The sequence below is a fragment of the Poecile atricapillus genome, chromosome Z (genome assembly GCF_030490865.1).
Source record: "Poecile atricapillus isolate bPoeAtr1 chromosome Z, bPoeAtr1.hap1, whole genome shotgun sequence".
NCBI classification, from domain to species: Eukaryota; Metazoa; Chordata; class Aves; order Passeriformes; family Paridae; genus Poecile; species Poecile atricapillus.
In genome coordinates, this window is record NC_081289.1 from 108,268,127 (window position 1) to 108,282,965 (window position 14,839).

Sequence of the window (14,839 nt, forward strand, 5' to 3'; positions counted from 1 at the left end):
AGTTACTTTATCTACCATGTTAGTAACACACGACTAACACTGCAATATATAGCACTATTTTACACCTACATAATCTCCTAAAAGATTATTTTGTAGGAAAAAAAAAATGAAACTATAGGCAAATACAGATCTTACGTGAAATCTGGGTATTATAGATTCAACACCACAAACACCTTACGGTTTTGGAATTAAAATTGCATTGCTTCAATTGGCTGGCATTTCCTTTTTATGTTAAATGTTTGGCAGAACCTAAAATTACTCCTTCTAATGTTAACAGACAATGAATATCAAGCTTTAAAATTTACCATTCCCAAATAGCTGGAAGTAGTAGTACTTAAAACTGACTGTTTAAGTTAGTATTTAGCTGATGTGAATTGGTTAAAGGATCTGACTTATACTTTTCTCTGTCCCTACTGATTTTGTGTACCTTGTGGTTTAGCATCCCATGCAGATACATTCACTGCTGGACAGACAGATCTGTCAATACTTTATAGCTACATGGTATAAACAGAAATTACATACAAGGAAAGACATGGGAGAATCAGTCTGCATAAGCTCTGTACTTGCAACTGTGATGTGTAAGCAGCAATGACAGAACCTTTCATGGATGCTAAAGAAAGCAGTTACACATTACTAAGGGACAATTTAATGTGGTACTCTAGCAGGCCTTCCTAGAATCCTGCAACAGGTAACATAACTTGAGTAAGAGCAAGATGTGACTTCAGGTAGGACCACACATACATGCACTGCTTCTCCCACCCATAACTGCAGTGATGACAAAAATCTCAGATGAATAAACACCCCTGATTTGTTTTATAGTGGAGTACCATGCTGTGGTCTATCCAGGGTCAGAGCCAGGGTTCTAGTGCAACCAGACACGGACCCTTTATATCCCTACATAACATGTAGGTTGAAAACCTCATGAATGTAAAGTTAAACTTCCATTTATACTCTATATTAAACAAATAAATCTCATAGGAGCATGATTAATGGCACCTGAAGCAAAACTTGCATGTTTCCACATGGGAAGAAACGGTTTTTGAAATTTCCACTCCCCTCTTAGAGATTTGCGGTTTGGTTGATCACAGGGTAACTCAGTCTCTCTGCCATCAATCATCAACCTCTCTTCTTCCTCTGCCAAAGGCTGCCCTTTCCTGGTATGAGTAGCTGTCCCCTGGCAATCACTGATCAAACTGCTATCATGTGGGTCATTTATCTATCTATCTATCTATCTATCTATCTATCTATCTATCTGTCTGTCTGTCTGTCTGTCTATCTCTATCTATCTATTTATCTATCTGTCTGTCTGTCTGTCTGTCTATCTATCTCTATCTATCTATCTATCTATCTATCTATCTATCTATCTATCTATCTATCTATCTATCTATCTATCTATCTATATCTCTATCTATCTATCTATCTATCTATCTATCTCTGTCTATCTATCTATCTATCTATCTATATCTATCTATCTATCTATCTATCTATCTATCTATCATCTATCTATCTATCTATCTATCTATCTATCTATCTATCTATCTATCTATCTATCTATCTATCTATCTATCTATCTATCTATATCTCTATCTATATCTCTATCTATCTATCTATCTATATCTCTATCTATCTATCTATCTATCTATCTATCTATCTATCTATCTATCTATCTATCTATCTATCTATCTATCTATCTATCTATCATCACAGCTGCTCTCACCATGTTCAGACCAGAACCCAGGAGCAAAAAATAACCTTACAGTTAGGAACAACTGATTTCAGAGGCCATACCACCACCTCTTAATCACAGGTAATGTCTTCACCTGGGTACCAGGGTAGTTGAGTTCAACTCAACAGCAACAGGGTTATATATACATTTAGATTCCATCAAAGTGTGAAGCTGCAGCAAGCAATGGAAACTTGGCATCTTCATTAGGAAGAAAAAGCACGATGATAAATCTTTGCCTTCCTCTTGAAACTGCATTTGGCTCTTCACACTTTTTTTAGACATTGATGAAGTCTGATAAAGTGTGATTCTTTACCTGGAAAGAGACTATGCCAACTTCCAAGGGAAAAACAATGCTGACACATGGGAAAAGGTAACTTGTTATACCACACAGAAAGTAGAAGGCTAGTCTTAGCATGTCCTGCTTCAAAAACTGTACCACAAATGCCCAGAGAAAGGAAATGCTCAGGCAAATCACAGTCAACTTACCTGATTTTGATTCATACTCTCATAAGCAAACAAATACAGAGTTGATGATTTGGTTTGTATTTTAAAAACATTTAATGTATTTAAAACTTATGCACCTAGGCAACTAGTAATAACACAGTTGTGTGCAGAGGCCTTCACCATCTGATAGGATTATCAGAGACTGAGATATCTATCAATGGGCTACTTGGACCAAGAAGACAAACTTCACCAAGCCAGGCAGACAGTTATATTACAACATACAGGTAGTATCTCAGATTACCAAAAAATTACTTTTGGCTCCTAGAAGATCAAACTGAGAGAGAAACTGTCTCCCTAGATTGTCTAAACCCCTGAGATTAATGAGCAGGGTTTATCAGGAGGAATCCAACATTGATTTTGCTTGCTTCTTTCTCATATTTACAGCAACATGCAGAGTTTTGAATCTGAATGGGAAAATGGGAGTATTACATAAATGTATTCTTCTAAAAAGCATAGACTTATCAAGATTTTACATTTTGTTCCAATTCTGATAGTTAATCTCTACAGGTACACAGGATCTTTTTCCTTGGATTTTTCAGACATCTAACATGAAGCAACTTTTTATGACTATGCAATGATTACATAGAATAAAGTGTACCAGGAATCTCTGATACAGCTAGCCAGATTGACCTTCTCTCTGAGACACCTGGGGATTAAAAGTGTGAGCTAATTTATAAGCTCTGACCTCAGCATCATCCTAGCTCTCATAAGAAAACATTAAAATTTATTGCATGGCATGAATCTTTAGAAAACGAAAGGGAGATTTTGGTTTAGGCAGCGGGGTCTGTGCTGGTATGTCTCCTGGACTAAAGACATCATAACTATTCAGCACGGGTTGAGGAAAAAAAAAGAAAGAAACCCTATCCAGCCCTCAGACAAAGGTTTATATAAAACTAACTGTTTTCTTGGATCTTGTTCCCTGAGGCAAGGATGATGCATACATTCCTGAGGAATCATATACTTCAGTCCTGTAGACACTGAAATTTTGCTAAAACCCTTCAAGGGGAAAACATGGTGGAACACACTAGTCATCAAGAAACTTCACAGCCAATTGCCCATCTGGAGTTTCATCACCTTCTGCTTTCTGACTTCTAGTATCCAACATGAGCTGCAAGGAATTATTAGGGAACTGCAGTTGCTGTTTGTGGTGGTGCATCCCTCCCTCCCCTTGGCCATACTATCATTGTGTGGTTCCCAACACACACCTGCATATTTCTGTTCCTCACATCAGCTATCTTGGGAAGGTGCTGTGGCTAGAACAGCCAGTTAAAATGGTTTCCTCCTTCAGAACATGTAGATAGCACAGCACTTCTAGGTGGAAAGTCTTAGAAGACAGTGGAGGTATAAAAAGGACTGTCATGTTCATATTCTAATTTGTCATTAGACACTATTTGGGATTTTAATGATTATAGTCACAATGTATTAAGGAAATAGATCTGAAGTTTGCTACAATAACTACTGAAGACACAATAATGGCATCAGAAAATGGCATAATGTGAATAAAGTATGAATTTGAAAACGACAATAGAAAAACATAAATAAAACAAACAAGTAGTCTTTGAATTAAATTTTTAAATTACCAGAGCTATAACTTCAAATGATTTTTCATTTGTCTTTCAAATACACCTCTCTATTCTCTTTACTCACACTTATTTTAGAAAACTGCAGTGTATTTGCTTTTAATAGGTAAAAAACATATAGCCAGAAGTTCTTTCCATATAACTGAAATACAATATATATATATTATCAAACAGTATTTTGTGACTTTTTGCAACCTTCTCATGAAACTGCAATACACAAATAATTGCTTCTTATGTGCTCTGCATTTTTACTTTAGAGCCCGATTACTAACATAATAAAGGAAGAAACATCAATTACTCAAGCTGAAAAGTGATCTTTGAATTAGTTTTAGTTTTAAAATAGTAACAGAATTATAAACTAACCTTTGAAATTAACTTTTTATTCTTGAAGTATTTTAATGATCAAAGTAGATGGAAATTACAATATCTCAAGATACAAATCCAATACATGCTTTATCTTTTCTTCTCATTTAAAATAATAAAATCAAGACTTCTGCAACAATACTTTTAAGTTGCCATTCAAGTTCATTAAAAATAAACCCTTGTTTGTAGTTTCACACTAATTTGAATTATCAAGAATATTAGGACTTTTTTATTTCTTACAGTGTTGACTTCCTAATTTCCCATGCAGTGTAAATGGCTATTTTCACTGTTGCCTTTATTCAGCTTCATTTTTGATTCTTCTCTCTAGATAACAACTTTTTGGTCTACTGAGTCTGAAAACCTTCTATTACAGTATTTTGATAGCAAGCTTGTTACTACACAAAAAAATATCAAATACATCACAATCTCAGCATGTTCTACTTGGCATTTTAGAGAATCTAACATTTCATACTGTTTGAATACCTTCTGCAATATAGTTATATCTACCAGCTTAATCAACGTCAGAATTTACCTCAGTAAATTTAACATTTAACATTTAACAGTTGTCTTACTGAAAGCTCCTCCTAGAAAAAGAATGGACCTTTATATGGTCTGTTTGTTATGGGCTGTTTGTTACAGGCTGCTTCTTCTAGATACTGAGGATCCATCAAACTAGTTCCAAAAGAATATTTTACATGGGTGATGATAAAAAGCCATATGTGTAAAATACACTACATAACATCACAATTGTCCAGATAGGTGAAAAATTTCAAAATTGCTTATGGGTATAAAAAGCAGACTTGGTGCAATACTCAGAGATCTGGTAAGATCCCAGAGGAGAAGAGCTTGACAAAACATTTCAGAAGCAAGAAAATGAACATGTGATCTGCTGTAGTCCAAATACAACAATCACATTAATGGGAAAATATGACATGCCCTAGTGAGAAGCAAAAAAAGATAAAAGACTTGGACATATCCTGTGATACAATCATTTCAACATTCTTCTGTATTCTGTTTCATTAAATCTGGAAGGAAATCCAGATAGTTCAGGCCAACAAACAGAAGTCCCAAAGCAAAACATACCCTTCAAATCACTGATGTTTCCTCAAAATAGTTGGGAAAATCGCCACATTGTAATTCAGTGTTTAACCAAACAACTCTTTTTTGTGTTAAGTTCTGAGTAGATGATGTATGGCTTAACATGTAAAACTTTGTGTCTTACAGGCAACAGGTGAACATGTTATTTGACCTGAATGCACATACATTTGATTGAATGTACATGTTAAAGATACGCACATTTAAATGAAATTAAATTAAATAGAAATAAAACTACTGCAAACAGTTGGGGTGGGTGCTTTCTAAATAGAATAACTATTAATAATGCTATAAAATATAATTAAGGGGTTGAATCTCACTTTTTTCTCAGAACATGAAGACAACAATAGCATTTTTATAACAACAGGTAACAGGTGAGGAACTCAAAGATTGACATATTTTTCAATGCACTGCACTATTATTAATGAAATACAAGATGTGATCAATTTACAGGTAGTGAAAGACACAATGATATGAGATTATAGAACTTTATTGGCCTGTTAAAAGTAAGTTCATCTAATACATTTTTTACAGATTGTCCTAGCTGTTATGGTAGCATTTGGGAACAAAATACAATGTTTGTCTGTTACTTATAAGAAACGTGAAACAGTTTCAATAGGCAGAATTAGAGGGAAGAGGGGGAGAAGAGTCACAGCTTGCTGATGGACCACAGCAAGTAATTTTTAAACCCACAGAATGACAGAATGGGTCAGGTTGAAAGGGACCACAGTGGGTCCTCTGGTCCAACCTCCCTGCTCAAGCCAGGCCATCTCAGAGCACATGGCACAGGACTGTATCCAGATGGTTCTTGAATATCTCCAGCAAAGGAGACTCTATACCCTCTCTTGGCAATCTGAGCCAGTGCTTGGTCACCTGCACTGCAAAGTTCTTCCCCATGTTCAGCTGGAACTTTCTGTACATCAGTTTGTGCCTGTTGCCTCTTGTCCTGTTACTTGGCTTCCATGATTTGAATGAATATAGTAGAAAGCAATTTTGCGATATAATTTAAAATATTACTTTTTTTCATATGTGAAAAAAATATTTTAGTAAAGACTGTTAAAGTTCTATACTTTGATATCAACTGAATGACTCTTCCTGTTTTTAAACTGAGTCTGAAATACAAAAAAAGACTCAGGAACAGAGAGCTCTGGATGGCAGTGAAAGGTATTTAAAGTGTATTTGTTGAAGACTCTGGTCTTGGGTTTGTGCTGTAGTGTGGCAACCCAATTAAGTTCATGCACTAGTAAAGTCAGTAATACCAATGAAATAGCTGTGTTAAAAAAACTCTCAGGAAAAAAAGTAAGGATTTCCTTTCTGTTTGGTAGACATGCCTGACAAGAGAGCCCTCTGCTTACATCAAAGATAAACCAAAACTGATGTAAGAAAGCCATGACTTTACCCTTTACTTGCTTGAATATCAGATAGTTCCCTGAAATTTTATATGGTTGTTCATGTCATTCCAGCTGAGGAACAAAGTAACAGTGAAAATATGTATGCAAGGAGACAAGTTTCCTCCTATATTAAGACATAATCTGCTTGGTAACCCCACTGTGACTTTCTGCCTCTAGAGACTGTGGGGGAATGGTCCTCTTCAAGATGAAAGCAGTTTGGCTCTATGCTGCCTACAGCTATGCTCCAGGCCAGGACATATGCTTATCCTACACACTCCTTGCAGCTGCAAAAATATAGCTAGTCATATCAATACAGCTAGTCAGAAGGTTGCTATTAAAATTAGAAGGATATAGCATGTCCATAACAAAACAATACACACTCCAGTGTGGGCTCTTCCCATCTATTGCTTTTTTTTTGATGAAAGTAAGTCAACCAGTTAATCTCAAGGCTGATTAAAACATGTTCTGCAAGTTCAGTCCCATACATGCTTGTGGAACTGAATAGCTATATTTATTTCCAATCAATGCATCATTTCCTATCTTTAGAACTGATTTAATTTGTATGAACAAAAGAAAAAATGTAGCAAATGGAAGCCAGCTTCAAACATTCAGGGATACAGATTCTTGTGGAAGTGGGACAATGAGATGGGCTGTGACATGTGAAATACACAGCACTGGCATTCTCTGTGCACCCTATAATATTGCATTCATACTCAATACTTCCAACCACCTACAAACTCTTGCTCTGGAGATCAGATGACAAAAATCTTGCACAACTTGGACCTACGTTATAACCTGGAATACTTTACGCTATCACATAATGATGGCAAAGTCCTTCAAAAGGATATTCCAAGACCCTGCACATTTGTGGCCTAAGAAGAGAGCTTACCACAACTCACAAAGTAGCACACTGAGCTCTCTGAAGAATAGAAAACAGAACCACCAAAAACTGGAAGGAAAAGAAGAAGCCACAGAGAATGATGGAGAAGAAGAAAATACTAAAAACCTTTACATAAGCTTTTGGGGTTTTCTTTTAAAATAAACATGAACAAAATACTTAGCTGGTCAGTCCACTAATAACTTTTTAATTATTTCAAATAATAAAATATTATTATTATTAATAGTAATTATTATAATAATTATTAGCTGGAAAAATATGGCTGAATTAAAAAGAGCTCAGAAAGGATGATTCTTTTTTTATCTGTTGGATAATAGCTTCCAACTTTACAAACAATTTGCAAGTTTTTAAGCATTAAAATAGACACAAATGGTGGTCTTCATGGTGATGATTAATTGTCCACTTGACATGGACAGCTGGGTAAAGGGATTGACAAGCTTTGCATGAAGACAGTTCTTTAAGTGTAAAAAAGTGTAAGTATACACCTCTGGTGGAAGTGTACAAGTCATTTTCATATGGCAAAATTACATGTTTTACAGTTTTTGAAAAACCAGGCTTAGATTTGGGCTTTCTTAGGAAAAAAAAAATATTTTTAGTGTTTCTGCCTACAGTCAAAAAAGAAAAAGCAATCCCCACAAGAATTTTTTGAAGTAAAATTGTTTTCAACTAGCTGTCCACAGGTTTTCTTGGCACTGTCTGCTGTTTGAATGATCTTGATCTTGCTCTCACTGAATTGCATGTTTTTCTTCACTGTTGCCTGGGAGAGATCCAGCTAGGTAGACAAAGGCAGTGGAAAGGATGAAGAGTGCCTTTCACAGGTTAGGATACTCAAGGCACATATTCCCATGAAAATATTTCATAGCAGTCTCAGTCTGCCTTGGCTGTGAGCTTCCAGGACTCCCATTAAAAAATAAATGGTCCCTACACAGCTTTCTTCAGGAAGAGACACTTTGCAACTGCTCCCATCTTGCTTTTCATGACTGGCAGCTGCAGCAAGCATACCTCAGACCTCTACCTGGGAACTATGCACTTCTTTGCAACTCTGACCTGACCACTGGTCAAACATCCACCACATTCAACAGAAACAGTAGAAGTTAAATAAACTGGATGACATGACTTGCCTCACACCAAAACACCCCCACTAGTGCTTCCTCTCCAGGCCCCCAACTAATCTGCCCATCAAACTCCTCAACAGCTTATCTCAACATGTCTCCGAGCATATTAAATGTCTATCTAAAATAAATTCTAGTACAAATAAACCCCTTCTAGCAAAACCTTAGAAATATGTTTTTATTTTAGTTTAATGTCTGGCACAGTGAAAAAAAATAGCAACTCTGCCTTTAGACATTTCATAGCCTTTTTATTGCTCAGTAAAACAATATAAAAGCCTTTTAATGTCAAATTCTGGATGTGCATCAACTTTTACCATGTTAACAGTTCCTGTATGATTTTTAGTTTCAGTCTCACTTTATTTTAAGGAGGTCAAGAATTTGTAATTAAGTGAGCCCTTTGTAAACCAACACCATTTGGGCCGATCGGAATCTCTACAGTTACAAGCAATGTCACTTATAATCAAGCTGAAAGACAGAAGCTAGTGGCTACCATAATTTCCATGTTAAAAGTTTAGCTCCCTTAGCTTTAAGAGGCTCTGTCCACATACTGAAAAGAAACCATTTTAGAACATGTAGTCTTTTTCCATCAAGCATTAAACATCTGTGCTAAGACATTATTAGTAATAAATCACGTGCTGTAATCCATAATGTTCTGTGAATATCTGCATCAAGTAATAATGTACTGAGTGTCTAACATAATGTAGTACAAAATATGTAAGAAGGGTATTCTACAATACAGATATAAAAATATATATATATATATATTTCAGTGGTGCATAGATCAGTTGTTTATTAAAGTTACCTCCATGATTACATAAAATCCAAAATACTGTGTCAGTACATTTTGAAACATGTGAAGGCAAAACTACCCCTATCTGATAAAGATGAACTGCAAAGTGCTACAAAATAAATTACAAAAAAAAATTATGTAAAATCCCCAATCAATAACTGTGCATATTTATGCATATAAATATTATGAATCAGAAAGAACTACCTTTTAAAATTAAATATTTCAAAGGTCAACTGCCAAATTCCAGCTTTGCAGGTTTGCTTTTTCCCTGCCAAAATAAAAGGGTTCATATTCTCACCTCATTAATTTGGCAATAAATTGTGAACACATAACTGAAATATGCTGACTTTGTCCCAGCAAAACTTCAAACTAGAATTTGGGCCACTGGGTCAAGCACTGCTCATGATCCAATATGTGTGTGATGTAAGTCCACTGACTTTAGTTCAAATATTGTTGCTAGATGATTGTCTACTGATTAAGAATCAGCTCTGTAACATTAGGTGTTATTCCAACAGGAGGACAGATTCACGGATAAGCAAGAAGTCCGAGGAGAAAATAATTAAAAGGAAGTCAAAAGTGAATCAGTAAGCAGGAGAGAAAGGTAAGATCTCTGGAAAATAAGACCATGTCCACACAGACTTAGGGAGGAAAAAAGGCAGACATTCCTAATACTCTTTCTGAGGAACAGCAGAGCACTTGATGACATCTAACTTCAAACAGGAACTATGATGGATATCGTTAATTGCTGCCATCCCTCCCCAAATCACCACAGTATGTGCAGGGCGACAAAGACAACACGATTCCTAGGTCATCAGTAGTCTTCCAGCTCTGTCCTCTGCTTTAATGTGGGGAACAGAATACATCTTTGGGACAGATTTTTAGCAACTGCATCTCCCATTCCCTAACTAGTGGAAAGGGAAAGGAAGCATCTCCCTACATAGGCCCAGAAGAATGCAAATGTGGACACGTTTCTTGACTAATAAGGATCTTTCTGAAACTTGAGCACAGCAGGAAAAAAGAACTTGGATGCAAAAAACCCAAGAGAATGCAAGAAAAAAGCTGAAGGATTAAAAGTTATAGAAGGCAAAAAACAAGTAAATACACAGAAATAGAATGAAAGAGTCAAGACAGTGCTGTAGAAAGAGAGGGATGGTGTATGGCCTTAAAACACTGCAGTAAGAGAAAAGGCAATAATGTTACAATGGAAAAGTGAAAATGACTGAAATTAAAAACAGGTAACAATGAAAAGCAAGTACATTAGGGACAAAATAATACCATCTCTTCTTTTTTACTAAACATAATTGCAAGGAATTAAATAAAAACCATATCTCAAAAATTTAACCAGAATACACAGAAACATAAGCATCTACCTCAGTCTTTCACTACTATTCCTTGTAGCTAACTCTCACTCAAAAATAACCCTGAAACCTCATACTTCTTACAATTCCCTAAACTGAGAAGATCAAAGTAGACCCTCAGGATTTGATACATAAATCAAATGAAAATTAATTTCTAGTACTATATGTAAATGCAGCCCTGCTCTTGAAATATGCTCATGCCTTCATTTAGCTTTACTTGTTAGAGTAGACTCTTCTCTGCAGTACAGTGAAGCACATTTTGAAGCATAATTTACAGTTAAATATGGACAGTTAAACAAGTCTCTCTAAGTCTACATCTGAAGGACCAGCCAAATACTGTTGTTATTCTTGCTCTTGGCTCAGAATCAGCATTCTGGCCTACTACAGATTTGTATGCTTATTCAAACTTAGGGACTATCTTCAATAAGCACAACCTAACTGAATGTCTAAGTGATGGCACTTGTTCAATACCCAAACACACCAAACAGTATTGCCACCTTTCAGTATATAGCTTAGACTCTCCATCTTCCTGGTAAAGTCAGTGGAACTACATACATAATGAGATTTGCAGGGCCAGCTCTGCAATTTACTGCTTCAGGAATTAAGACCATATTCTGCAAATATACAAGAACTTAAAATTTAAGGATGTGAGCATTCCCACTGAATTCAGTGAGCTTGCACACACACTCAAACTAAGCACTGTAGAAATTTTGCAGAGACGCTAATTCAATAAAATAAAAGCAGCTTTGCAGTTCACCTTTGAATAATATTATTTATAAAAACAATATCTTTCCAGTTAAGTTCGAACAGAAAAAAAAACTGTCAGAGGAAACAATATAATTTCATTTCAATGTCATTTTGGAAGACATAGTGAGGACAAGGCAATAGGAAAGAGTGTGGTAGCTTATTTCTGGACTTTCTTGAGATTTTTAGCTGCCTCAGGGCTTCGCTTTTCCCTGCTCTTGGAAAAACAGCTACTGATTTGAATGTACTTCTATCGTTCTCCAAACATAATCAACGTTTAAAAGAGAAATCCAAGGGAGGTGGTACTTCACTGGGCAAGAACACTGTCCACTCCCTACAGTGCAGCATACAGATTCCACAAGCTCAACAGCCCCTTTCTCATCTTTTCCTTATTTCATTTACCCATCCAGTGGGATCTTATGAAATAAAACAAAACCTAAAAGAAACAAAATAAAATGTGAGAAATCATGCTTTAAAAAAAAAAAAAGTCAAAGAAAAATCAATACAAAATACAAATGAATACTTGGTAATCAAACACATACACATAAAAGGCACTTAAAGCATACATAAATGACATAAAAACTGTACATGAATTTATGAAAATGGCAACAGTACCTCTATCTTGTGGCTAAAGATTTTATTTGTTAAATACAAATGTATAGTGTGCACTATCTACTTGTCTTTAACATATCAACATACTCAGATTGAGCTGGAATGCAGTAATTCTAGAATTCCAGAATTCTCCAACCAGGGACTTTCCTATATATGGGTTAGAAAAACCTCAGCCAGGTGCTCTGACTTGTGCCAAGGCTTATAGTGAACAGCCCAACATGCACAATGAAGTTCTCTTTGTTCAGTTTGGTACACCAACTAAATGAAGGGTATCCCACTATGCCATAGACATACTCTAAGGGATTTTCTCCCTTTTGTTTCACACCTTAGTGCTGTGCACATCATCCTTTCTGGCTGCTCTGACCGGGCTGTTGCCCTTAATGGCATTAACTGCCTCTGTAACAGCAGAAAAAAGTGGAGCTGTGGGAAATAGTAGTCAATTATCTTGAAATTAATTGTATTTAAATAACAAGAAGAACTTAAAAATCAGCCACTAAATATGACAGCACACTGAAATACATAAAAATCCCCAGGATGTGTTCTGCTCTCAAGTGAAGGAAAAACCTATTTCCCAAACTTTGCCTGACAGGATAAGACTAAGATTTATTTTTTTTTAAAAGGCTATGTAGGATCCTGTATGGAATTCAGCTAGCTGACTTTATGGCACAAATACTTCCTATAACAGCATTGCCTTACCCAGTCTGTTGTTATCTGTTGCAGTTGAGTTATTATGTACATCACTGTTGACAGCCACCATTACTTGTTCTAATGACATTTGAAAAAAACACATGTGAGAGTTGTACTATTAGTCAGCAAATGTAAACTTCAGTAGCAGTTTTTGTCGACTTTTTAATCTTGTTTTAATAAGTACTCAATGTTTGTGAAGACTGAAAGCTTATCCGTATTCCATAGAAATATAAACAATTCAGAGCCAAATTTTGATTTGCTTTCAATGAATGGGACTTAAAGCTATCAGTTTCTAGAGAAGTTGAATTTCACTGTTAGTAGCAATGACTAATTAATTTACATTGCATTTTCTTGTTTGCTTCTACCGTGGAACTAGGTAATCACACATACAGAAACTGAACTTGCTAGCTTTGTGCAATCCCACATTTCCAAAAGTGTGTGGCAAAATGCCTTTTCTTTGAAACAGTTATTAAGGTCTCATGTAAAGTGTCAAAAAAACCCATAGGGATATGCTAATTCACAGACAAAAATAGAGTATCAGTTGAAGAGAGACTAATTTCAGAACAGTAAGCAATTATCTGAAGGATGTTTAGAAGTTACAGGTTAGCAAAGGAGAAATAACATCGGGGTTTTTGGTAGTCTACAGTTAAGTCTGCTGTATGGTTGCTACTTTCCTCTTGAATTCTCTAAGTCATTCAGATCTCTCCTGGAATTTTGCTTTCTTAAATATAGGAGATTGCATATGTTCTTGGCAACTTAAGACAAAGGACACATACATGTATTTATATAAAAACACACATTTATACCACACTTTTAACACCAGAGCAAATCATTACAAGGGAAAGTTTGTTCTGACTTTCAGATTATTCCTTACCTGGTCTGCTGCAGTCACAGTGAAATCATATTTCTGTGTTTTAAGTCACCTCTGAATTTTAATTTGAGAAGCTGACAACTTACGAACTAATATTTAGTACACAGGCAAACAACAGGTATGAAATAGATCTGCTTACAACTCCTGCGAACTTTACATGGTAAGTCATGATGTGAGGGCAGGAGTAAGAGGAAGGTGGCACAACTGTTTTAAGGAAGGCAAGCTGATGTGCTCTTGTAAATCACCAGAGCTGCTTAGGGACATGGTTTAGTGGTGGGCTTCGTAGCGTTAGTTTAATGAGTGGACTTGATGATCTTAAAGGTATTTTTCAACTGAAGTGATTCTATTATTCTATATTCTTAGTTGCATTTGTGCATATTTTAGTAACCCTGGTAGTCAACAGTGGTGTCTAAAACAACCAGTATGGGAGAAACCTCACACTTATGACTGAGCAGTCTACAGGAGTCAAGAAGTCCACAGGGGAGTCCTGCAAGTCCTATTGAAGGCAGAAAAATTAATCACAATAAAAACATCTTTTAAAGAAAGAAATGCTTAAACAGAAAGGAGTCCAAAAAAAAGAACGAAAGGAAAAAGGTGAAAGAAAGAAAGAAAAAGGTGAAAAAAGGACAAGAGTCTACTAACTTTAATCACTAAAACATGGAAAGAAAGCAGGTGCAGTACACAGAAATGAAAAGGATATATAAATACAAAATAATTGTGGGGAGTGGAGTGGAAGGGGACAATGAAGCAAGGAAACAGGACAAATATAAAAATGCAGAAACTGAACAGAAGTGCTTCAAAAAAATAGAACTTCATTTGCACACTGGATCTCTGACTATTTGAAGACATTGAGCTAGCTAACAAAGGCAAAATATTATAGGCAGTAGATATTTAGAAGATGATTTCTCATGTCCTAACTGCCAGCTTCCAATTTGGCTTCTCAGAGTTCAAATGGAGTCAGGCAGGTTGAGGCAAAGTTTGATTTTGGTTTGAGTTGCTGCTGAGGCGCTGATTCTGACTTTAATATTAGTTTTAAAAGTACACTGCTGTTATATAAGCTGCCACTCAAAGTTGCAGAGGAAAGTACACTAAAGAATAAAAAATAAAA

At 35.8% G+C, this 14,839-nt stretch overlaps 1 protein-coding gene across 6 annotated transcripts in view; it reads right to left on the minus strand.

The window, feature by feature from the left end:
- NTRK2 (neurotrophic receptor tyrosine kinase 2) overlaps positions 1 to 14,839 on the minus strand; it is a 194,116-nt gene that overhangs the window by 96,281 nt on the left and 82,996 nt on the right. The window contains exons 13-14 of one of the 6 annotated variants that reach the window (XM_058827384.1): positions 12,870 to 12,938; positions 8,753 to 11,997 (exon numbers count right to left, since the gene is read on the minus strand). The exons of 3 other annotated variants lie outside the window; for them this stretch is intronic. In XM_058827384.1, the coding sequence (XP_058683367.1) occupies positions 11,960 to 11,997; positions 12,870 to 12,938 (107 nt within the window). In that variant the 3' untranslated portion in view covers positions 8,753 to 11,959. Of the gene's footprint in view, positions 1 to 8,752; positions 11,998 to 12,869; positions 12,939 to 14,839 lie in introns of those variants that run through there. 2 more of the 6 variants (XM_058827383.1, XM_058827385.1) reach the window with 2 other exon arrangements.